Below are 25496 nucleotides of genomic sequence, written 5' to 3' on the forward strand. Positions count from 1 at the left end.
CTAATCTCTTTGTAAGCTTTGCTTTTACGTTAAACCAAACACTGAAAAAATAAACCGCTGTGTTTTAACAGACATGTTTCTGGTAATTTGATAAACTTGTTTATGTTGGTTGTGTTCATTTGAACCTGTGTTTTCTTTTTTTTTCTATGATATGCCACCTTCTTACCGAAACATTTTAACGGGACTTTCCTGGTTAAAGAAAGATTAGATAAAATAAACAGCCGAGGGAACACAAAGCCACTTTGATTTCAGGAAAGTAGGGTGCAAGCCACTGCACGGCACACCAGGGGAGTCTTGGGGTTTGAAACAGCAAAACTAGGTCTCCTGGAACTAAGCTTCACGCCACTGTTTCTGAGAAAGCGGCTTTGTCTCCCTCAGCTTTAGGGAACTTCAGGTCCTTGTACGAGCTGCGCTGGTCGTTAAATCTTGTTGTAGTTCTTGTGATGCTACCAGCGCTGCAAAAATGTAATTGAACAAATGGCCTGTACTAATGACAGAATGACACTTTCGAAAATGGGATTCGTGTCTATCTTACAGCGCTAGCCGCTGACAAAACCTGTTTATTATCGCTGTCAACTTGTCAGTCTGCATATAGGTGAAAGAACGCGTACCACATAGTCTCCGTGTACAGGAACAGTTCCTAAGAGAACACTTCGCCTAAGAGAGCACCCTGGTGGTGAAACGGATTTTTCTCATTGTAAACGCTCCGCCTAAAGGAACAGGAACTTTGCTTAAAAGAACCCCGATAGCGATACAGATTTGTTGCTTACCGACTAAAAAAACAAAACAAACACTGAATTAGAGTAATCCAAAATACTGACAGATAGGTGACCTGCCATCCAACCTTAAGGTTTTGAATGAATCATATTTCTTTCACTATCGATTCTGAGTTGAAAGGGGAGCAGTGAAATCTGCTGTGACAGTGTGTGCGTGTGCGTGTGCGTGTGCGTGTGCGTGTGCGTGTGCGTGTGTGTAGTATTGTGCAGAATTATTTTGTCTTTCTTTAACTTTAAACCCATTCTTGCAGTAGAAACAGTAAGTCTACCCTGTGAATCAGAATAAACACTGGCTGGTTTTTACGACTGGGCAAAACCATCAGGGCTCTAAACTCGTAGACAACGTGCACAGCAAGTAGAGGCATTTAAAAGTGCAGGCGACACAAAGCTGGACTTCAGAACTTTACATACAGGGGTTTTCAATGGACGTGACTTACCTTGGACCTGCCTAACCTTTCACTGCCCTGGGTATATCCCCATGCCTATTTAATGCCTACTTTCTCAATGTCAAATATATGGGACACAGGAAAGGGTTAGGTCTCTTGAACAGAGCAGTGCTAGACACTGCTGGAACTGGGTAAAATAATGCCTTTTCAGCCAGTTGCCTGAATTCATTAGTCTGTGCAAGTACACAGCTGATACAAATTCACCAGGCACAGACGTGATTATTCAGCCACATTACAGGCACATTAAAAGGAGTCTATACGCCTCTACTGTCGCAATCCTGCTACACTGTGCTGGAATACATATAGGCAATAGGCATTGAGATTCTAGAACGTTAGCCCAGACACAGAATCCCAGCCTCAGGGAGAGCAGCAGCAACACCGAGCATGGGAGGAAATTTATGCAATCCTGTCTCCACCTAACAGGTTTTATTGCTCACACAACATAAACCTTTAACAGTGACATTAAGCTGACCTTAATAACTGCTCCCTAAAACTCACGGAGCTCAATTTATTTTAATGGCATTTAGAATTCAACGGCACAATCGTCACTGTAAACTGCATGCAGCCTTAAAAGGAGCGGAAAATCATGTAAAGTTTTGCAAATGGATCGTTTTGCTTGAAGCTGATTACATCTGGCATCCAGGGTTATATTCCTGGAGCATGCAAGAAAAAAAAAAATAAGAAAGATCTCTGGATGCCTTACAGCAATTATGACCTGATCTAAACAGGTGCCATTAAAATCACCTGCACACGCGCCCACGCACACACACACACACACACGCGCACACACACACACGCACGCACACACAAATTACATAACATCCTTTATCAGATTTCACTGGACTTTACGAAGCAGAATCTGTTAATTCTATAGGGTGATACAAAACTTTTGGCCACAGCTGTATATAGCCTGCAGACGAGTGCTGCAGTGGACAGCCTGTTGACAGAAAGGTGACATAGCAGCTGTATATATATCGCAGGTATTACATTTGTTTGTCCAAACCCCCTATAGTTCCCGGGAGCTGCAGTGCTGATTTAAATCAGGGAGCTGAAGCACGGCCTCTCTGTGTAACAGGAGAGAGCAGGGGTTGGCAAGGGCAGAGGCACTCAGGATGAATCAGAGGCGCATTGTCCCCCAGAGCCTTCCCTTAAGACCTGGAGTCCACTCACCTTCCAAACAAGAAGGTAACCCAAACAATTAAGACAGAAATAACTGCGAAGGTAGCGGATTGAAGGTACTGCATTGTCAGTTATCATGGGTCGATGGGGGCCGGTGCTGGAAGTGAGTTAGGGATGCTATTCCACAATTGCCCATAATGCTTTAGCTGTGGCAGGGGTCAGGTCCCGTGACTGCGGGGTAAGTCGTTTGAGAGATCAGGAAATGAAAATCAAGCTGCTGTTTTGCTCCTCGCTGAAGCGACTCAATGAGCTGTCGAGGGAGAGACAAGAGCGCGGTTCGCTGGTTTTAAACCGAAGCCACCTGACAATAAGATCCTCTGAGGGTTTGCTGGCTAATTAATGCCCAATTTGATGGGAAGCAAAACAGTGGCTCTGGAACTCACCTTAACCTGAGATCAAATCACGTAAGCAGCAGGCATATTTTAGGAGCTTCCAATAACAGATCCTCTATCGAATAGCTAGTAGATCGGCAAGGAAAGGATTTCTATCTCACCTCAATACACTATGCACTGCTGTGTGCAGCAGAGTTCGCCTCCTCCTCCCCAACCTGCTTTTTGGCTTCGTCTAACGGGGGAGGGCAGCTATCGCTCCACTTATCTGCAATGTCTGCTCTAGTACACCGGAGCTTGAGATCTGTCCTCTAAAATCACTGCAAACACAACAGCAAGTGCTCTGTCCCACATCATGGCTCGCTATCGCTGTGTTACTTGTTTGACAATGTGGGCGATAATCCTGACACCATCAGTGCACTAGAGCGGGCATTTTGAAAAGAGCTTTGAAACAGACTTTAAAGTGTAAAAACTTGTCAGGATGTGAACAATGAAAAGAAAAATGGCAGGTTATTTAAACAGTTATTTAAACAGTGGGGGACGTGTGACGCTATACTTTTTTTTCGTACATACAGTAGACTCGTTAATCCATGTTTCAATAATTCGTGCTGCGCTGTCACAGGGCAATCCTGGGAAACATCATATCCTGCAGGAAGCAAAACGAGAGACTGCAGTTTATTTTCTACTGACCTGCCTAATTAAATCAGCAGCTGGAAGAAAAAAACAAAAAAAACACTGCCTCTGTAAGCAGTTATTCCAGCCCTGTCACCAAAAATGATTAATTGCAATGTTAACTGCAATCGTTTCAGGTGAAGCAAAACTACCACGCTTTATAAGACAGTGCTCTATACCAGGGGTCTCCAATCCCGGTCCTGGAGGGCTGGTGTCCCGCCTGGTTTTTGTTCCAACTGTACCCTAAATTACTTAATTGGACCAATTATGTAATTTAGGGTACAGTTGGAACAAAAACCAGGAGGGACACCAGCCCTCAAGGAGCAGGAATGGACACCCCTGGTCTATAGATAGTGTTTCAAGGATAACACTTTTGATGAAGTTACTTCCTGGTACCTAGTCATGTCATGTTTTGTAATTCCAACCTACGCCACAAATGGTCCAGCTGAAATCAGATCATGTGAGCCACAGGAAAAGGAACACAGTGCAGCTGTTTAACTGCAGATCTTAAATATGAACACATCCTGAACTGATGTAAAACAATAAACAATAAACAATTAAAAAGACCCTGAAAGATCCATGTCGAAGGCACTGTAATAGGGTGGATTTCAAAGCGTGGGTTTGCACTCTGATTTAAATATAATCTTCCAATCCCTTCAGACGTGCGGTTTGGGGTGCATGCCAATGTGATCCTCCCTCCCAGAGAGTTTGGAAGAGGAGAGCGATTTTTACGCTGCAGTGAAAGTGCGTGCGCTGGGTTCAGATGGTCACGCTTGACTCTGAATGGCAAATTGATTCAGATTTCCAACAGATACACGTTAGTTTCTGTCTGGAAACAGGCACAAGAAGCTGGGACAAATAACAATTAAATCCAGCTAGAAAGCATTTCGACAAAGGCCTAATTATACAACAGTGCTGAGGTTTCTTCCCTGTTCTCAAGCTGCCTTGCGTTTGTTGAAATCAAACAGGGGGAAACGCACTGTTCCAGATTTCTGCAGGAGAGACCAGAGGAAATGACTGTATTTTCCTAGAATTCGGTAGCTTAATTTAGATCCAACTATTTTCTGTGGATTGTGGATTGAGGATTGTTGTAAAACGTTGCACCCATTCACAGAATTATGAACTTCCTACTGCTTCTGCCTCAACAGCATGAGTTGCATTAAAGCGCAGTGGCTGGGAACGGGATGACACAGTCAGGTCAGCTTTGACCAGCAGCGCCTGGCACACACGCCTGGCGTAAACGTTTCATGCAAACCCGACGCGCCCTGTCGTTTCGTTTAGGTGTCAGAGTTGCTCCCTAGAAAGACAGCGGCTCAATGCGAACTTCAGTTGTTGTAAAGTTGTAAAGTTTTTTCTCATTGGCAGCCGATCTTTCAAGTGTCTGATTGCTGTTACTTCTGGCAAACGGATATGTGCGTGCTAAACATTAAACCACAGGAGCAGCGTGAGGGTTTCAATTGGCAATTGTTCCTATTGTTGTGTGTGTTTTTTGTAAAGCAATTTAAATAAGCAGCGACTGCAAAGGACAACCAAGCGTGAGAATCTCACACGTTATTTTTAGACCGTCCTGATTCTCTGCCAATTAATTAGAGCTGAAATGGGGAAAGAAGCCTGACGTGTGCAGTGTGTATTAACATTTACTCCTTTACCTTGCTGTTTAAACTCAAAGGGTGTTCCAGAAGAATGGGGGAATATGAGAAAAAAAAAAAAAGCATTTAACTGACTGTCTCCTTTTTGTGGCACGAACAATTTAGTTTTTGCATATTCAAGATGAAATTGGATTGCTTATCGGTCTTCAGCAAGTCAGCCCATCGCTTCTCTAGTCTTGCATGCATAAAATATATCTGATCCCCGCCACTCGCACACACAGTGTCTATATTCTGCTATGACTATATAAAGCAGCGATGACACAGTGTTTCACTGCTGTTTATATGAGGCAAGAACGAAAGAAAATACAGGAATGAGAGGAGGCCTTTCTAAGCTCGTCTGGATCTTAGGAGCTGATTGATCTCAGAACTACTTTGTCAAGTTTGGTCTTAAAGGATCCAAGTGATTCTGCCTCAGCATGTCTAGGTAGCCCATTTGCCACTCTGTATTACAGAAGTACTGAAAAGTAACTCTGTAATACAGATGTAATGCTAAAACCATCAGCCAGGTGTTTAGTAGTTTTTAAAAGAATTACAGTACTTCTAACTGGCCCGTATTTAAAGCGCTCTAGGCTTGCCGACCCAAGCATGTGTACAGGTTATGACTGTCAAAGCCAGTGTCATGTTGCCAGGCAACCATAGGGACAGCCTCACACACGCGCACACACACACACACTCACACACACACATGGTGATCAGTGAACTTTGAGGTATCTGTCCTCATGCAGTTTGCTGCCCTTGTTTACTTTGGGAATGGGACAGTGCAATGCAAGCTGGGTTTCCAGCACACCTTTCTGGGAAGGTCAAAGCTTGTAAAAGCTATTAAAATTATGGGATGCTCTGCCTTCTTTTGTCAGGGAAGCTGGGAGCTGTTTATATAAATCAAGATTAAAAACATATTTTTATAAAAAAAAAAAAAAAAAGCTATTTTTTTAAATCTTTAGTATTTTTCAATTATGACTGCATATTCCTTTTCTCTTTTTTTGTGATTTTATTCATCTTTGTCTAAGAGGTTTTTAGTATTATGCATTAGCGGTACAGAGTAACTCTAAAACATGACAAGCCATCAAGCTTCCTAGTAATCCCATTTACAGCAAGGTTTCAATACTGAGAGCCTGCAATTAGGAGAAGCCGTGACATTACAGCACGTCTGAGGGGCTCTGACCACAGAAAACATCAGTGGTGCTGAGTTTCAAAGAAGAGCCGAGTTAAAGAAAGTAAATGGAATTTAAGAGCTCTGTGTGAGCGAATGCAGCCCTAGGAAACCTCAGGAATATTTTTTCCGGTACTGAGACCCACGGGCAGGCTGACAGCAACAGTAAGAGCCGTCTGCATGCAGGAGACATGCTGCATGCAAACAGCAGGATTGTTCCCTCCTGTGGATGCTGCTTGTACAGTATTTAGGAGATCGTCAGGACGCGTCCGTAACAGGGAGGAGGCTGGGTGCAAACTGGCGACCATGAAAATCGCTAGCGAGCGCCTTCACTGCTATGCAAAAGAGACTTGTCTGCATTTATAGAGCAGAGGGGGGGGTCAACCCTGGTCCTGGAGAGACGCAGGGTTTTCTGGTTTTCGTTCACCCGAATTCTGAATGACTTCGTTATTTTTTTAATTGGTCGAAACTGTTTTTTTTTTTCAGGTCTTTAGTCATTAATGATACCCAGAAAGCCTGCAGGATTGTGGCTCTCCAGGACCAGGGTTAGCCAGCAATGTTATAGAGCTTTTAACCTCATCTCATGTCACAGACAGGGAGCAGAATGAGTAATGGCATCACACAACTTTCCCCGTCAGGCATCCGATATTCAATAAATTCCAAAATCTCTCCGGGGAAAAGACACATCGACCGGAAAGCCCCCTCATTTACAAACATTCAAACATCATCGATGCCACGCGTCCACATTGAGGTTCATTATAGTTCACTCCAGGTTGTTCACGCAGCCATAAAAGATTTAATTAAACCCTCAATTAACGAATTTAAGACCCAACTGGAACAAGGACTGAAAAGGAGCTCAAGGTCCAGCCGCTGCTTTACATAAATCTTACAGGTTCCTCTTGAACACACACACGCATAGCACATCTCTGCTCCCATGCCAAACAGAGTGGAGCCAATAGGAATCTTTCAACATAAAGGCCCACGTGAAATAGAAAAATCCATATCAGGATGTGAAGGGGCACAGGTAAGCACAACCTTTAATCAAACGCAAACAGTAAACGATGCAAATAGAAACATGCCCAGAAGCAGCTGTGTAATTCTAGCGTGACAGGGATTAATATGACAGTGATCAATAGTGCACCTGAATACTCTTCAATAGCACACGAATCATTGGAGTTGCCCCTATATGCATTTTTTCCATCTTTGATTGAGCACTCAGACGCGTTGCTTGCAGAGCAAGAAAGACGAGCGTGTGTTTTTACTGTTTCGTTTCTTCTGCTTTCTATGGTTCACTTTTCTGGAGTCAGGACAATGGTCCCCAGTCAATCCGTAATCAATCAATTAACCGATCTGCCAAAGTTTATATATAGAAGCTTTTTGATATTCCTTCCTTCCCTGCTCTTTAAATGGCTGATTTCATAACAGCCACTTCCACTGTCTTGTCTCCAGAATATCCTAAAATAAATAATTAAATAAATTGTAAGGAAAACAACAGTGTGTGTGTGTGTGTGAAGCTGCACTTTGAACTCTGTCTGTTTCTCTAACAAAATCAAAACACTATCAATGTTGTTCTAGCCACAGCACATCCATCTCTTCTGCACAAGGACAAATGTACCCCACTGTATCAATTCCTTGTTCCTTGAGTTATCAGTTTATCGGTTGCTTTACTTCTTCATTAAGTATTTCTAGTGATTGATGTGAATACTGGTGGATCCTGATTATCCTTAGATAGCGATCTGTTTTTGAATGCTCTCTCTCTCTCTCTCTCTCTCTCTCTCTCTCTCTCTGTACACACACACTCTTCTGTACCTTGGATCCGAAAGCCATTACAGACCCTTAAGCAGAAAATATTGGGCTTTCATTAGCCTGACATTGACTGACATGGGATTAACAAACACACTTTATTTTAATGGAATGGCACTAAAGGACAACGGCTTGTGTCCCTTGAAGTAATCGGATATGTTCAGTTTCCCACACAACCACATCGTTTTCGCTATTGCAATGCAAGTTTCTGCAAGCATCCGATACACTCACACCCAGTCGTGTCGATAAATTAACAGCAAGCCTTTGTTTTCGCTACAAATGCAGTTTACCTCAAGGGAGTGAATAGATATTTCATAGTGAAAACCTTGCGTGAAAAAAGGTGATGTTTTAATGTTTGTTTAAATTCGATATAGTCAAAGTACAACGCTACACACTGTACTGCTTTTAAAGATACTGTAAAAATCCTCTAAATGTGACGCATGTATTAAGAGCAAGGTAAAAGTTCTCAGACACAGTGGGCAGGGGTTCAACAAACATAAATAAACAGCAGTGCCCATAAATCAACAAGCAATCAAACCTTCACCATGCGTGGTAAATGCGGCACACGGTGATTGATTGCTGTTTGTTTGGTGCATGATTTAAAACTCACAGCTGGCAAGGATTTCTGTTTGCAAGACAGCAGCCTGGGTTTTATTAGGTGCAGGTCTAACAGCATTAAGACCCTGGTCTTCTCTTCATTTTAACTCCTAGCTATAAAGTGCCTTTCACAATATTTTCTAGCAATGGATTTCTTTCCCATATTCTATAGATACTGTACCTTAGGAAGACTTTCCCATTGACTTTCCCAATGCATTTTTAAACCTAATGTTTTGGGGGCCGTACAGCTGTGGCCAAAAGTTTGGCATCACCCTATAAAACTTATTTTGCTTCATAAAGTGGAATGAAAACAGCTGAATAACGTTACATAAACATTGAGAATTACACACTGCTTTGTAGTTTTCCATATACTTAACGAAAAACTGTCAACAAATGAAAAACGTGACATTTCGAAATCAATTTGAAATACTACTGTACTATTATTATGGTAGATCTTTGCAATATCACTTTGTTTCTTTGATTACATGATGTTAAATCAAAGATCAAAATGATGTTAATATATATATTTTTTCAATTATGTCTCAATCCTAAAATTCTAGGTGATGCAAAACTTTTGGCCACAGCTGTATATGGATGGGTTATCCAGTTGCTGAATCACTGGGATCCTTAAAGACCAGCTTCAATCAGCTATACTCCTCACCCGGGACAACCCCCCCCGCCTCACTCTCCCTCCGAGAGCCCCCGCCGTGCCCTACCTGTCAGCGTGTGTGATGGCGATGCGTGGCGGGATGCAGAGCGACAGGGTGGTGGGTCTGGAGACGCTGTCCAGGATTTCGGGGGAGCCAGCCCTGTCCCGTGATCTGCAGGACGGCACGCTCCCAGACAGCTTGCGCCTTCCCCTCCTCAGGTCTGCCCCCAGCGTGCTGCCCGAGGTGTACGAGCGACTGTAGCGGCCAGGGTCCAGCGTGTCCTTACTCCTCTGTCAGAGAAAGAGAGAGGGAGTTGCAGGGGATTGCAGGGTAATAATGTGCATTGGTATATAAGCAGGCGCTCTGGTGTGTGAGGTAAGTTCTGTGCTGGAGCACATTTTCCAGTGAAATGCATGGTTTAGGTTGTAATGCTGGATATCATTTTGCAGCCGAGAGAGGAGTGGTATACAGTAGGTTGATCAAATCCGTCCCTGTGTCATTTAGACAAACGCGACCTTCCTAGGTGCACGCTAGCGGAGGTGTTTGCCCACTGGAGTTAGATTCTTAAAGTTTTTCCAGATGTTTGTGATTGAGCGTTTTGAAGTTAGGGTGGATAGCTAATATGCAAGTACTGTGTGTGGGGCTACACTATTAAAGTTGTACCAGCAGGCCAGTACTGTTCAGTACGACAGCACTCAATCCCCACTCCTGATGACACAGAACGGTATTTGTCAGAAGGACTGGGTATGAGGACAGTAAGACACCGAGATTTGTCTTGGTTCTTTCTTTCTTTCTTTCTTTCTTTCTCAAATGGTTCTTTTGTGTTTCTGTGTGTGCGTGTTTTTTTTTTTTTTTATAAGTCAATAAACTCGCCTGCTATGTCAGAAAAGCAATCTGTTCGTGTCTCTGATGGAAAATAAACCCCCTTTGTCTGTAAACCAGAAATAATTGTGTTAGTGTTGGAAAGTCAACAGCTGGCTCTGATCAATACTTTTACCTCTCTGAGTTCACAAGCATTAATTCACTGAAAGACCTGCTAATAAATGTTAAGTAAGAATCAAAGACACCTGATTCTATTAACTCTCCCACCGCAGTAGCTTTTAAACCCCATTATCCCATTTTAATTATGAGGGCTGTCTGGTTTCATCAGCTCTGGTTTCCATTAAGAGCAATGCAATTCCATGTGAACTAAGGCTGGTTTAAAATTGCACTGGAACGGATGCACAGAACTTGAGGCCAGTCCATTCAAACTTACAGACTTCAGTGGGGCTGTAATAGTAAAAAAATGAATTTACTGTACAGCCCTCTCTCCTGTGCCAACAGACAGTGATGTATTCTGACTGGGCCAGTCACTGCAGCCGAACACATGCTGCTTCGAAACAAAGCCAGGAACTTTGGAACCTCTGGGAATGAACATTCTGTTCTGACGTAATCATGACATCGTCATCCACAGAAATCTTGAAAAAAAATTCTCCCAAGATTGCCCCAAGTCTAGTCTCCATGCATGTGGTAAACACAGTTAAACACCTGGACCAGTGAAACCAGGACTGGACCCCATATCTGTTCAATGCTAATTCTCCTTCAGTATTACACGTTGTGCTGGTCTTCTGCCTCACCTTCAAAGAAAGCACAAAATGATATCGGACAAGTCTACCGGAAGGAAGCCGCAATAGCAGCACAGTATTCCATGTCCGATCTCGAAATGTCACATCTCTTCAATTTATGTCAGTTTTTTCATGAAATGTGAGAAGAAACTGTTTGGACAACTACTCAATTCCTTGTGTACCTCAAGAGGTTAATTATTTCCAACTTGTATAGGGAAACAAGCTTCAGCGGATCTCCCCCTAGTGGCTGATGGGTTAGTAACACTGACGTCAGCAGGAGACACACGCGCGCCTGGTTTACGGTTCGTGTCCAGCCCTGGCCTTTCCATTCCATCAAATTCATTACAAGGCTCAAGGGTTAAAAAGCCACTATGCTATTAGTGACAATGCACCAGTGAAGGTCATTCTGTTATCATCATATTTTCTATAAGAATCCCCAATTACTTCCGAACAGATTAGAATGTATGAAGTTACTTAGAATCTCCTCAGCATGTCACTCTGAATGCATTCCATGTTTTGCCTTATAAAAAATGTGTATATCGACAATACAAAAAAAAAAGCCACATCTCATGAGCCTTGCCGTGTAAGAAAGGGACAGATTGGCATTAGAAATATGATTGCACTGTTCATCAAGCATAATCTGGAAATAACAGGCTCCAAAAGTCCCATCAGAGGAAGACAGACAGCGACACACTTGCTAATACCAGACAGGCGGAACGGGGGAGGGGAGAAAAAGCCATCTTCTCTCACACGCAGACAGGGGTTTGCAGACAAATGATTAAAAGTTTCTCTTCTCCAGACCCGCAGCATTCGCCTGTTATAAGCCACTGCGCTCCACACACACACACACACAATTGCAGCTCCACTGAACTGGAGTGCCAATACAATGAACCACGGAGTCCCTACTGGACACTCTGCCGTCATCGTGGAGAGACAGACAGGGCTGCAGGGTTCCATTAGCACTAATCCTTAACTCCCCAGTGCTATTTTATATGAGTGTCTTGCGGATCTGGTCCATTTACACTGTGGCTGAGACTCTCGCTTGGGCACAAGGTTGCCTGCTCGTGCTTGAGCTAGGTGTGCCTGTCAGGCTGTGTTAAATAGTCTGCAAATATAAAGTTTATAAAGTTTTTCCCCAGAATTTTTGCATGGTATTTTTGCAGTTTTCCCGTGGCTATACCTGGTTCACCCAGGTTTGCCATGTTTATTAATATGCTTTACCACAGTTTGCTGGTCTGTATGTGCTTTCACTATGCTTTGTTACAATTTGCTTTGCTTTTACAATGGAACATTTTAATTTGGTTTTTATCCATTATCAAGATCACCAGATATGATAATAGTGGCATTGCAGACTGCAGTACAGTAAAGGTAAAATGAAGCCTGAAGCAATGTATATGGAGGGCGTGAGTCTAACTGATCCACTGGGGTAAACTCCGACAAAGGGACGGCTGCGATTTTTATGGGATTAGTATGGGATTTTACCTTGGCACACACGCTGTCACGCCACACTCCAAATGTGGGCAAGATTCTTAAAGGGGAAGTCTGTTTGGAATTTTCTGCATGCACCAAACGCATGGACGTTCACAAAGCTCATAGAGCAGTCTATTCAAGAATATAGATAGACGGATATATGGATGGATGGATGGATGAATGGATAGATACAGAGATACACAGACATATCCTGTAGGTTTGAAAAGGGGGGTAATTGCAGTGCACAAAAATTAAAAAAAAAAATTAAAAATTCGTTTTGTTTTTATATAGCTTTAGACTAGTTAAAAATTGCACTGAAGGCAATCAAAAGTCCTCTTATATTCCTGACCCTCACTTTCTGTTCCAAAGCTCCTGGCTTGGTTGGACATGCACCGAACCTGCCAGTGCATTCCCAGTTCAATCAGCTTTATAATTGAACACACACACACACTGCACAGCACACATCACATTCTGTAAAAACTCACTGTAGAGCTCATGGGAAACACAGGGCAGTGTAATATTATTTTTGGATCAATGCATCATGTCTCATACATGCAGTGCATCTATTGCTCATATATTCCACTCCTGTACCAGAACGACTCAGAAAGGTAATGACAGCCTGTGGTAAAAGCACAGCTGTATCTATCAAGCTGTCAAAACTACAAATAGAAAAAAAAAGAACTCTCGTAATGTAGCTGGACCCCAGTTAGATGTACAGCTGTTTCTGCATCACCCTATAGAATGAACTCATTTCGCTTCATGAAGTCGAATGAAACCTGCTGAATAATGTGCATAATGAATTGCATACTGCTTTGTAGATTTTTCCATATGCTTAACACAAAACTGGGAAAAAATGTGACATTTCAAAATCTAACATGAAATACTGTACTACTGTTATGACTTCTGGTAGACAGTATAATTACGTGATGCTAAATAAGTTTTTTTTTTTGTAATTGTCTCAGTTCTAGGTGATGCAATACTTTTGGCCAAGCTATAGGTGCACACAGATAAGCTTCAGTTACAATGCTGTTACATTTATAAAGCTGTACTACAGCTCAGGTGAAGTGCAGTCTAACTGTGGCACTTTGATCAACTTGCGATGCATAGCGCAGTCTTTCCTAATTACAACAGCCTGTGGTTCCAAGCTGAAATGGAGGGGTTCCAGCCAAAGACACAAGAACCATGTGTTTCCCGTTAGCCCTCTCATCTAAATGTTAACTGACAATGAAGCGTGAAATTCTGCATTAACAATTCCGGGCTGTAGCGTTTCAAGCGTTTTGTTCTGTGCCTGCACCCGCTCCACCCTTATAAACGTTTACCACTGTATATTTTTCCCATGCTTGTACTATGCATTTACCATAGTTTATCCTGGCTTACCATGTTTCTAAATATGCTTTACCACACTATTCGTTGTTATCTATACTTTATCACGCTTCGCTGTGCTTTATTACACTTTGCAAGGCTTTTACTATGGGAACCTTTTATAAAAGGCGTGGAAAAATACTTCAAACACAGCAAGTGATGTGATTTCACAAATAACGCCGTCATTTAAAATTTCTGCAGAGTGCAGACTGCTACATCAGAGCTGAAAGGGTTAAGTGCCTAGCTCAGAATTGCAGCCCACCGCTGTGGCACAGTGGCAATCTGACAAAGTCGTTTTTAGCCTCTGACATCTCCCACTGCTTGCAGCCTCCGTTACCTGTCTGCCCCCCGCTGTGCGGGCTGTGCCACCTCGCTCTAAATGATTGCCCGGGCTGGCAGATCGGAGCAGGGGTCCCCTCCTCACCAAGAAATACAAAATTAAAATATACAAATCGCTCCACGTTACCTTGCCAAGCCAGGAGACCACTTTGGAAGGTGGGGCATTAAGGGAACAAAACCCACTGATAAATGACAGCTGCAGATAAATCGGCAGCTGGTTTCTCCGAATCAGAGCTTTAAATACAAAGAAACAAACTGTAAAAATGAGCCGCTTAAAAACTGAGTAAAAATGTCCGAAAACCAGTTTGTCTGCGAACACCCAGAACTCACGCTGCAAAGCAACACCCGAGAGCCGTCACGTCAAAATGATCGACGCCTGGTAAACGCCAGCTGGGCCCGAGGAGTCGTTTACAATAATGACGCAGTTCCATTACCTTGTAATAGTGCTGCAGAGTTAATGCAGCCACCAACGAAAAGAGCATAGCCTAACGAATGACTGTTGCAGGGTAGGCTAACCCTGCTCCACCTCATTACTACCGGTGAAGGGAATGCAAAGCAGTTGCAAGCTAGAGATCGAGTTCATTTGTTTGGGAAGCGCTGAACCGCAGTGGGTCTATAGATTGTCCACTCAGAGCAATTTGTTATCTGCTGGCATCTCTTAAGCTGAGGGAACACAAAGCCACTTTTCCAGGAACAGTGGCTTGAAACCAGGATACCGGGGTACCTAGTTTGAGGAAACTTTGCTGTATCAAACCCCAAGCAAGTTCCAAGACACCAAGTGGCTTCGTGTTCCCTCAGCTTGAATTTCTCTGCTAGCTACTGTAAGGGGTTCTTCAGGGATATCAGCTGGCACCCACGAATTCGATTTTTCCTAACTTTTCTGAAAGGGTAATAAAATCTGACACTGGCAGTTGTTTTGAATAATCGGTCGAGGCCACAGAGCTGCGAGAGAAGAAAGCGCTAACACAGCCCCGACCGCACTGAAACGCTCGAGGGGAGAGCATCGTGATCGAGGCTTCGGTCACTGTCACACAGTGCAAAGAGCAGAGCTGCAAAGCCTCGCTTCGTCAGCTTGCTGCAGTGCGGACTAGAATCCCAACTACATTGTTATACCACTGCAGCGTGGACTGTAGACATCTACTGTTACATCGTCCCACACTGAAGTACAACACAACACAGCTGAAGCCCCTGCCATCTGTGCCAAATGCTTTTTGCGTAAACAAGCCAATTAATTTCTAATGCAAATGGCCAAGAAAAGGCAGCAATTAGCATGTTTATTGTTTTACAATGCTGTGTCTTATATTGCTTGTTTTGTTCCTGAATGTCAATCTCCCTCTTGAGAAATGAAGTGTAAATTCACGGCGTATTTTAGAATCACAGATGTAAATGATGTGCTATTACAACGCTGCTCTTGTCTTTTGAGTCTGAAGCGAGAAGCTTTTCCAGTGCATGACTTGTTTATAGAATACAAACTGTGAGTGGGAGTATTGGAGCGCTGAGGGGGGCAACATTTCACGTTTCCTTGGGCATCGCTTACCCTGGCTCTGCACTGCAGGCTTTGACCCACATTTCCATAATGAAACCAGTCTGTAAATCTCTCGCTCCCAGTATCAAACTGTGGTTCCATCTGCAGTCTACAATCCAATCTCCAATCTGTCATGTTACACACAAGCCTAAGATCACCTGTACATGTGCAGTGTCGCATTCTGGTTTCATTTCTATCTATAAAGCAGTCCAGCTACCTCCAGTTTGTTTTTCTGAAGTCATGATTTAAAAACCCTCCTCTCGTGTCCTTCGGGCTGGACGTTCTATCAGGGCGGGGAGGTGGAGTTCTGCCAGCCCGAAATCCCCACTGGTGCTTTGACTGACAGAGTCCCAATTACAATGGATTGAATTTCCACCTGCCCCTGATTAAAATGAACAAGCGTCTTTTTTTCAATTTCAATCACTTTCAAGTCAACCCCCCCCTGAGGCAGGCAGAGACGCAGAGAGGCAGTAATCCCAGAGGAACAGCTTCACAGCCCCTTGTGAACAACACAGCCCCCTTGCAGGCTCACTCATACCCAACAGATGATGTCACAGCAGGTGCTTCTGAGGGAGTTCGGAATGGTTCAGTACCAATCAGATTCTTGGTTGCCGAAGATTTTTTTTTTTTTTTTTTAAACACAGTTCCACTCCTGAAGGACCCCTCATTAGAGTCAGTCATTGCTTGTGTCTCTTGGTTTGCCTGTCTTGCCGCCAGTAGGCTTCAAGCAGCTGCTGTTTTTAAGAATCCTCACACCCTAAAGAAACCGTGCTTTTAAAATGCTTTATTATATTTTTCATGCTTCCTTTCATAAAGAGGGTAACACTTTACATTAAATGTCTCTAATTACTGTGCAATTACCTAGAAGTTATTGAGTAAATACATGTGCACTTACACATAATTACAATGTTATTATGCACAGTTACAATGCGGAATGTGGAAATCTTTTTGCACAACATATGCAAGTACACAATTGTATCAGAAGAGGGTTAGGGTTAGGACTATATCGTGCAAACAAAAAAATTACACATTAAATACACTGTAACTATGCACAATAACATTAAAATGATGTGTAAATACACAGTAATTAGAGCCACAATGTAAATTGTTATCCAAAAGACTTTTTTTTAAAATGGAGAAAACGTTTTCACTGTATGAAAAAGGCTAGTTAAACGTGTCTGTGTATTTTCCAGCGACTGAAATAAGTGTGCGCATAGACAATGTGTTGAGAGAAATATTAAAAAGCCATTTGATTTTTTTTATTGATCAGGTGCATTTACTCCTAACAGAGCCTCTGGGGAAGCAGGCTGGACTGAAAAGCGAAGGGGGCTGCTGAGTGAAAGAAGACTGTTAAGAGTGATAGATGCACCAGGGATTGTGTTCAGATCGGTGAGGAGAGAGGTTTGCACAAGGGCAGCGCATTATTGGTCAGACATCTAGATCGAACAAATTTAAAGGACAAACAGACAAAGTCACCAAAAAAAAAAAAGACGCCAAGGAAAGCAATCTGGCCCAAATGATTAAAAGCACATTTCTGAATCAATGAAAGAAAAAGAAACAGTGACCTTCAGTAGAAGTTTGATTTCAAGGGTTGTGCAATGTTGTTTTCAATGTGCATTTGCAGGTCTGACCCCAGAAATGCAGGTCACTTGGGTGGGCTGTACAATTACAGAGATTTAAGAGGACTCAAACGATTCAGCTTTTGAAGAATAAAATGTGAAAAATCAAGATCCTCATGAAAAAAAAAGTTCTCGATTATACTTCAGGACTTTGTTTTGTTTTGTTTTGTTTTAGTTTTTTAGTTTTCTCTTTGTATTTATCTAACGCCCTCCGCTCACCACCTCGACTCTCAAAACCAAAATGAAACAAAATTAGTTTTCCCCCAAATGTGGCAGTCTGGTATTTTTTATTATTGCACTCTTCCTTTATTGCCTAAACATAAGGCGCTTCGAAACTAGGCCAAGAAATCCACACTCAATAAAAGTCTAAATATGGTTTAATCCTTCACTTAACAGGAAAGAACTCCAGTTGCACTTTTAATGTTCCTTAAAGGTACAGCGCCGTAAAAAACCCTTTCCATGCAGTATCTCTAATGACTGTGCATTTGCATAGTAGCTACTTAGTAAATGCATGGGTGCTTACACATTAATTACAATGTTCTTATGCATTGTTATAATGTTCTTAACGTGGAAATATTTTTGCACAAAGATACCACTACAGCAGTAAACAGACTCCAGGGAATTATGCACCAAGACTGGGAGACACCATTTTGTGCAGATGTCCACTTTTTGAAGACCAAAACAGTTTGGAAAGAGTTTATTTGAACACCTGCTGTATATCTTCCCACTAATATTTAGAGCTGGCTGTCATAGCAGCTGGGAATCCAGCTCAGAGTGAAGAATAAATAGTATAAAAACGATTTAAAACCACCCTGCACAAATATGTACTGTTTAATCTAGCCAGCCGTTCTTGAAACCACTGACCACCCTTGATCCAACGATTGTGCAGGAGGGGGTCTTGTTTTCAGTGGATCTTACAGATCTATGACAGTATGAGCTTCGAAATCAGGTTTAACGAGAAGCAGTTCACTGTTCCTAGTTCCACCGCATTTTCTCCATGCAGCTACGATTCAAATAATTCCACCTCCCAACAACGCAACTTTCGTTAAGCGCTATGGGAAACTCCAAAGCGGTGTGTCATTCAATATGCTAATGTAACACTACTCAGCAGCTTTCACTGGACTTTATGAAGCAACATTAGTTCATTCTATAGGGCAAAACGCTTGCCAACACAATCGCCTATAGTTTAGCAAGTGTGAAACACCACGGGGTGTTTCAAGCTGAGATGAGCCCCACACTTGAGTCAAGACAGCGCTGCCAGCTTGCAAAGCCGTCGACAGGATCAGACAGGGAGCAGCCTGCTTTTATCTCCATGGTGTTGAGCCCCGACCCCATGCACCAGGCACTGCTCTGATGCCTGTCAACCTTACAAGTCTCAGGGAAGCTGGAGGCTGGCGCTCTGCAGACAGAGAATGTTCTGGGGCTTCAGCTGAGGGTGCCCAGACAGACAGGGCACATACACAAACACACACAGGGGTTTAGAAGGCAAACCAGTTGTCGATCGGCCATAACCTTTGCATGTTAATTGTGCATTTTGCCGTGCATTTAAAAGCTCAGCTGTGCTGTACCCTGCTTTACTGCACGTTAAAAATGAATAAATAAAATAAAACGCCAGCTCTGTACTTAAAAATATCAGACCTTTCGAAATATTGTATCAGTAAAAAAGAAAAAAGACAAGTATTCATTTCTTTACTGTTTTAATCTTGAATTTAGCAATAATAATAATAATAATAATAATAATAATAATAATAATAATAATAATTACTGTTTGATCTGTGTTTTGTATATGAATGCATTGCTATTTTATACTGATTTAGTGGGTCAGCGCCAAGCAATGTTTACCCCCTGGATACACATCAGATCCATCAGGCAACATTAAAGTCACGGGACACCTTTAGCATTACGTCAAAACAAATCCATAAATTTTACAATCTTCCTGGTATTTGCTTTGCGAAATGCAGTTTCTGTGAATCTGGAATTCAACCACACCTTAAAGAACAGTTTCAGAATCAGCAGTGAAATATCAATCCTTTCCTTGCCGTAATGTTTATCGAGGGGGGGCAAACAAGACACAAGCTATTCGACTGACTGGAAGTGCCGAAAAAAAATATGCTAGATGTTTATGTGATTTGATTGAAGAGTTCCCTGCAGGCACTTACCGACATTATTGTTTTGAACATAACATGTTACCAGACTGAGTTACCCGCCTGTAAAAGGAATCAGATTACAGAAATGCGTCGTGTCAGGAAGATAGCAGAGTTTAGTTGAAGTGTTCATTTGCTCTAACCCTGTAAAGCTGGAAGGAGGACAGAGCTACCCACCTTACAGCATCTTCAAAGCTTTGAAATCACCAACATCAGAAACAGCAAAGCTGTAACGTATTAACACTTCAGAGTGTCATAATGGAACCCTGGAGCTCTCCTGAGTTGACAGGACTTTGAAAAGACAGACAGCTGGAATATTTTATTGCAGAAGGCTGGGGCTTTAAAGAATCTGTCTTGTTTACTATCCGCATGCATGTGTTTACGAACTTGGCTCCCCCCACCCTTTCTGTAGACAGACTGTAAATCATGAAGCATGAGCTTTCAAACGCCTATCACTATAGCAGTAAAAAAAAAAAAAAAAAAAAAAAAAACGTTTCGCGGATAAAAGACCACGAACATGATATACTATGAAAGTAATTTATATAAAGACGTCCTGTAGATCAAAGGGAATACAGTTTAGCAGCATTGGATGTCACCAGGCGAGGCTGGGGATGCAGAGGGAAGACGATGAAAAATATAATTCAGCTTTATTAATTTTCCTGTTCGAAGGAAACGTTCATTTGAACTTTCCAGAAGTGATATACCTCTAACTGCAGTGTACAAAATTGAAGGCACAGGAAAGAAAAGTTTTATATACACAAACAGTGGAGGTACTTCTAGGTTCTTGATGCCATGGTAACGACACCCTTATCTCTATTTAAATGTGTTGGTGTGCTTGGGGTGTCATTCACTACATAGCTAATGATGTAACGAAACCCCATTCCTCTCTACTCAAACCTGCAGGCATCGTGGAATCCATGTGTTTGCCTTTATTCTTCTACATTGTACTCATCAAGCTGTGTTTCTTCCAAAACTACAGATTATTTGATAGATGAAAGATGTTTTAATAAAATGTATTACCTAAAGACTGGAATGAACTCTTTGAAAAGACGCCCCTAAGTCGTGCTCTGTACAGTATACTGACCCTGCTCTGGAGATAAGACCTCAAACAAAACTCCTATTAAATTCAACCCGATGTTGGAAATGCAGTCCTGAAGTCGGCAGATCAAGGCTGACCGTTTTATATGAAAGCATTCAGAATCTGACCTTTTCTAACAAAGAGATGAAAGAGAAATCTGTGGTTTGAATCAAAGGAAGCAGACTTTGTTTGTTTTCTGTTTCTCTGGAGGATTCCAAAAATAAAAAATAAAAATAAAGAAATACTGCCTCCGAGCCAGAAGAGAAGGCGTTTCGTTTTGTTATTACAGAACAAAGCAGAGAGAAGTCTATAAACTGGGTGTTTCCATTATTTATTACCACATTAGTTTTTTTTTTTTTTTTTTGTGTGTGTGTTAATTTGGGTTTTGCAGTCCGCAAAGATTCATAACAGACAGCTTGGTGCTTTCAAAGCTTTCTCGATGTGTGCTTTTTATCCTGAAAAAATAAATCAGCCAGCCAGACTGCTGTATTGTATTATTTATCAACAAATCCTTTATAAAATCCATTTGCTTCACTGTCAACTGGAGGTATGTTGCAAGTCTTTACTCCCCAAAACAGTGGCGATATTGCATGACTAAACCCGTCTCTTATCTCAAGTTGTTGCTTGCTTTGTTATTTGGTGTTATTTAGTATTTATTTCTTAGCACTTACGGTTGTCACAAAGTATCACATTACAAAATATCACATTACAGATAAGAGCAGATATAAAATACAATAAAATCAGGAGTAAGGAAGAGCAGATTGGAATGAGAGAAAATGAAACATACAGTAAATGATTACGCTTGAGAGCGATTAGGGCAATTAAACTTACAAGACTAAAGAGTATGACAAACAGAACAAAAAAAATAAATAACGTGAACACAGTTGCCTTTAAGAGTAAAATCAAGTACAAGATACAGAGAATATAATTATGATTGAGAGCAGCTGTAGAATGCAGCACAGTGTGGACCAGATCAGTGGAAATACAAGCTGCTGCAAGTGATAAAATTGGGGGCCACATAGTCGAGAGTTTACAGATGTCGTTTATTATGGCTCTATATATAAATATACATATATATATATATATATATATAGGCTCTATAAGGATATCTGAACCATCGTTTAAATTTACCACAGAGCTCTTTTGCAGCGTCTGGGTTTTGATTGAATCATGCCAGCATGGGAACATAGAACAGTGGCTTGAAACCTGGTTCCACCAGGAGACCTATAGGTTGCTGTTTCAAACCCCCAAGTCTGCCCCGGTGTGCCACGCAGTTGCCTGAAACCTAGTTTCCTGAAACCCAAACCACAAAGTGGCTTTGTGTTCCCTCGGCTGAAGAAGATTGTGCAGTACCGGACCCGGCAGAAGAGAGCGGCGCTCTAGAGAAAAACGGGATTTATTTGCGTGTGTGTGTCTGTGTCTGGTAAAAGGGGTTAATGTTATGAGGATTTTTTAAAAAAAAAAAGAAAACTAAATCCAATCCCACACATCTCTTGTTCGTGTTCCCGCACGCCAGCAGGGCTGTGAATCCTGCGTGGGCCCGAACAGATTGTGCTGTAACAGCACATGCACCAGGACACAACCACACAGACCCGCGGGCACCCTGGCACTACAGAACTGAGCAACGCACTGGCGCTCCCCTCAATGTATTCCCGAGCACCTCCGACACAACCGCTGTGCTCCTAGATCCTCTCCTTATCTCTCTCAGATACCAGCTGAAGAATAAGCCTGGCACAGCCTTTTCCCTTGCTTGGTTTCAGCTCTGGGAGACAGGCAGAGAGGCAGTGCCTCCCCTGGCAAGGCTGGAAATGAGTTAGAGGTAGAGGAGGGCGCACTCAAAGCATGGCACAGATTGCAAAGAGAGAGAGCATTAAGTGTAACAGGCTGCAACTGACTGAAGGCTGAATGCAGGAGTTACCTCCATAGTCCTTAATTTTAGTCTGGTTTCCCTGCTCTAAAGAAGCGTACATAGGGCAGCACCCAGTTGCAGCAGTCACTGTAGGTCTTGTGTTAAAACTGGAATCGATAGTCTGCTGAAAATAAGCAATGCTGATTTTGTTTTCTATTTTATTATTTGAGTAACTGCATTATATTTTTAACTAAACATTGATTATATAAGTTTTCTATTATATAACGTGCTTATGGAAGACACTGCTGTGTTAAAATGACTTGTTATTTTTTCTGCTAGAGCTCTGGCCAAATGTTGTGCATCACCCTCTATATAGAATGAACTCATGTTGCTTCATGAAGTGGAATCAAACCTGCTGGATAATGTTGCTTTAACATATTGAATTACACACCACTTTGTGGTTTTCCATATATTTAAGAAAAACAATTTTTTAAATGTGACATTTCTCAATCTAACATGAAATACTGTACTACTATTAGTAGTAGGTTCTATTAGCTTCCGGTAGACTTTTGCGATATTGTATCGTTCTCTGATTACATGATGTTAAATAATATATATAAATGAATGTCTCCATAGTAAAATTTCAGGTGATGCAAAACTTTTGGCCATTGGCTGTAGAGTAAGTTCTGCTTTCATCCACTAGGGGGCAGAGCGAGACCGCCTTTCCAAGCTTGCTTGCTTTAAGGTATATGGCCCTGATGCTTGGAAAAACCTACTGCTTGCAATTCTGAAAGTGTGCCCTAGAGGGCGCACACGTATAGCTAAACAACGTCTTCAGAATCGAGCTGCAGGACTGAGAATCCAGATTTTGCACAAGCAAAAGTTTTTGCACAAATCCCATGCAGGCTTGGGATTCTTGAATCAACCTATTTGTCAGCCGCACTTTTAAAGCCAAACATAGCGTCCATTAAAACAAATAAAAAACACTTTTTTCTTTCTGTCAAGCACAATGTACTGTGCAGTGGTTCCTAGGGGCAGGGCGAAACCCCAGAATGTAATTAGCGAGTGTGTTGGGTTGGCAGGGAAGGGGTTAAAATCCTCCCTGTTATAATGCATGCGAGAATGTGGCTGGGGCTGTAATTGAATGATCAATGGTTAATTAGGCTCCAGCCACATGGTATTTAAGGAGGGGGGAAATCTAACGATGTGCATTCGAGGAGATTTTTGGAATCGGATCCAAACCGGGTATCAGTCTGATTCTGATTCCCAAACCATTAGAAAACATGTCTGTATGGCGGTGTGTGAGGGGGCATCATAACTACATCGAAACAAGCACTAGTACTACAGTTCTACAGATCAGCATAAAAACCATTAGACAGAGCACAAGAATCATCCATCAAACCAAGCTCCTCACAGCTGCGATCAGACAGCAGTCCAAAACAAGGGCAGCAAAATACAAATATATTACTCTAGTTAAGCGCGTGTTTTTTTTCTTTTTTCCTCAGTGGGAATTACAGTTACCAAATGTATTTTTGACAGAAATTTGAAGTATTTGATCATTTTAATGGTCTCATTTATTTATTTATTTTGAGTCAGTTTTATTACAAAACGTCATCGTTCTCACTGGAACCGGATCCTTGATATTTCCAATCGGTTCATCGCTTCCAAAGCAGTAAACTGGGTGCTCAGGTTTCAAAGGAGCCGGTTCGCACATCTCTAGGAAAATCCTTTGTTTGTGGAGTAAGGGTGGCTTGGTCAGTGAGGGTGAATGCCCAGCCTGACAATAGTGTCTGTACTACACTGTACTGTTTTGTTGAAACCTTTTTGGCCGCCGTGCCTTTGTTTGTCCCCGTGTTTGTCTTTGTTGTTCGTTAAATTAAAGGCGAGCAACAGAGCTTTAAAACTGCAGCTACTCCTGATTCGAAGTCTCAGAAGACTTGAATAGAAAGAAAAGCTACAAAGATGATGCCGATTGTCCTTTTTGCACAGGCCTCTATTCCAGTTCCTTTCCACGCTGTGTGAAAAAGCCTGCTCAGAGAGAACGTTCTTTTAAACAGCTTGTGTACTCACGTCCTCGACGGTCACGGCCAGCACGCTCCTGCTCTTCTTCATGCTGAGGTCCAGGGATCAGCACCAGGGTCTCTTCAAACGGGACCACCCATAGGGGCTGCAACGCTACCCCTCGGACTCCAGTCTCCAGCCTCCAGTCCACCACACTCCACTTCCCCAAACTGGGAGACGATGAACGTCGAGTTTCCTTTTTGCAGTCCTTTAAGTCTCCTTGGATTTCTTCACCTGCAGCACAAAAAAGATAGAGCTGTAATCCTGATTTGATCAAAGGGCTTTACAAGTGCAGCTCTAAGGTATTTGCTCTGTGCCAGCATGCCTGTGTATTACCATTTCCCATCTAAAAGTAGGTGGGTCGATTCAATTGATCTGAATCACTGGTTTTCAACCCCCTGTGTCTTCTGGTTTTCATTCCAACCGAGCTCTCCGTTACTTAACTAAGTCCTTAATTAACTAATAATTAGCTTAATTAGACTTTTCTAATTGCTCTCAGCTCTTAAACAGCTGCAGAGTTCAACGTAACTATAAAACCTTATAAACAATTTGAAATCTGCAACTTTTTAGGCACTGAGAACAATTAAAAAGGTCTAATTAAGCTAATTATTAGTTCAATTAAGGGCTTAGTTAAGCAGTTGAGAGCACAGATGGAATGATAACCAGAAGAAACAGGGGACCCTGAGAACCCAGAGTTGAAATCCACTGCACTAAACCACAGCAGATCTATACTACAGTGATTCATCCAGGACATAGAAGATCATGAAAAGGAGGCTTTGATAGCAGCCTCTAACCGTGTGATCGAGTCTCTTACATGTGTTTCTATGTCTTTCAATATGAAATTAGGAAGAAACCTGTCTACTTGCTTTTAAAACGTGGGAGTATTTTAGATGCGTCACTGTTTAGAATGGATTCAGTGGATTAAATTTAATGTACTTTTACACTGCAGCTTTTTCACAGCCAACAGAGCCTGTTAAACAGTCTGGAGTCACACTTTCATTAATCACTGCCTGCAATGAGATAAGACCTAGCCAAGGGGGCAGTCTTAACTGCAACAGAACCAGCTGAGATACAAACATAGCAAGTCTGTAAAAAATCAGCTGTGAGTTAAGAAGGACAAAACACGAGACCCAGGCATGCATGAAAACTCTCCATTCTTCATCCAGTTAAAAGGATTTACTAGGAATGAAATCT

The 25496-nt window shown here is 42.1% G+C and overlaps 1 protein-coding gene across 1 annotated transcript; it reads right to left on the minus strand.

Moving 5' to 3' along the window:
- Positions 1–9313: 9313 nt before the first annotated feature.
- Positions 9314–24522, minus strand: LOC121304485 (cAMP-specific 3',5'-cyclic phosphodiesterase 4B-like). Its single transcript, XM_041235648.1, has 2 exons — positions 24312–24522; positions 9314–9541 (listed from the first exon to the last, which is right to left on the minus strand). Exons 1-2 carry the CDS (start codon positions 24351–24353, stop codon positions 9314–9316), a joined length of 270 nt encoding a protein of 89 aa, XP_041091582.1. The 5' UTR covers positions 24354–24522.
- Between the last annotated feature and the right edge of the window lie 974 nt (positions 24523–25496).

This window comes from Polyodon spathula, chromosome 38 (genome assembly GCF_017654505.1).
Source record: "Polyodon spathula isolate WHYD16114869_AA chromosome 38, ASM1765450v1, whole genome shotgun sequence".
NCBI lineage: Eukaryota > Metazoa > Chordata > Actinopteri > Acipenseriformes > Polyodontidae > Polyodon > Polyodon spathula.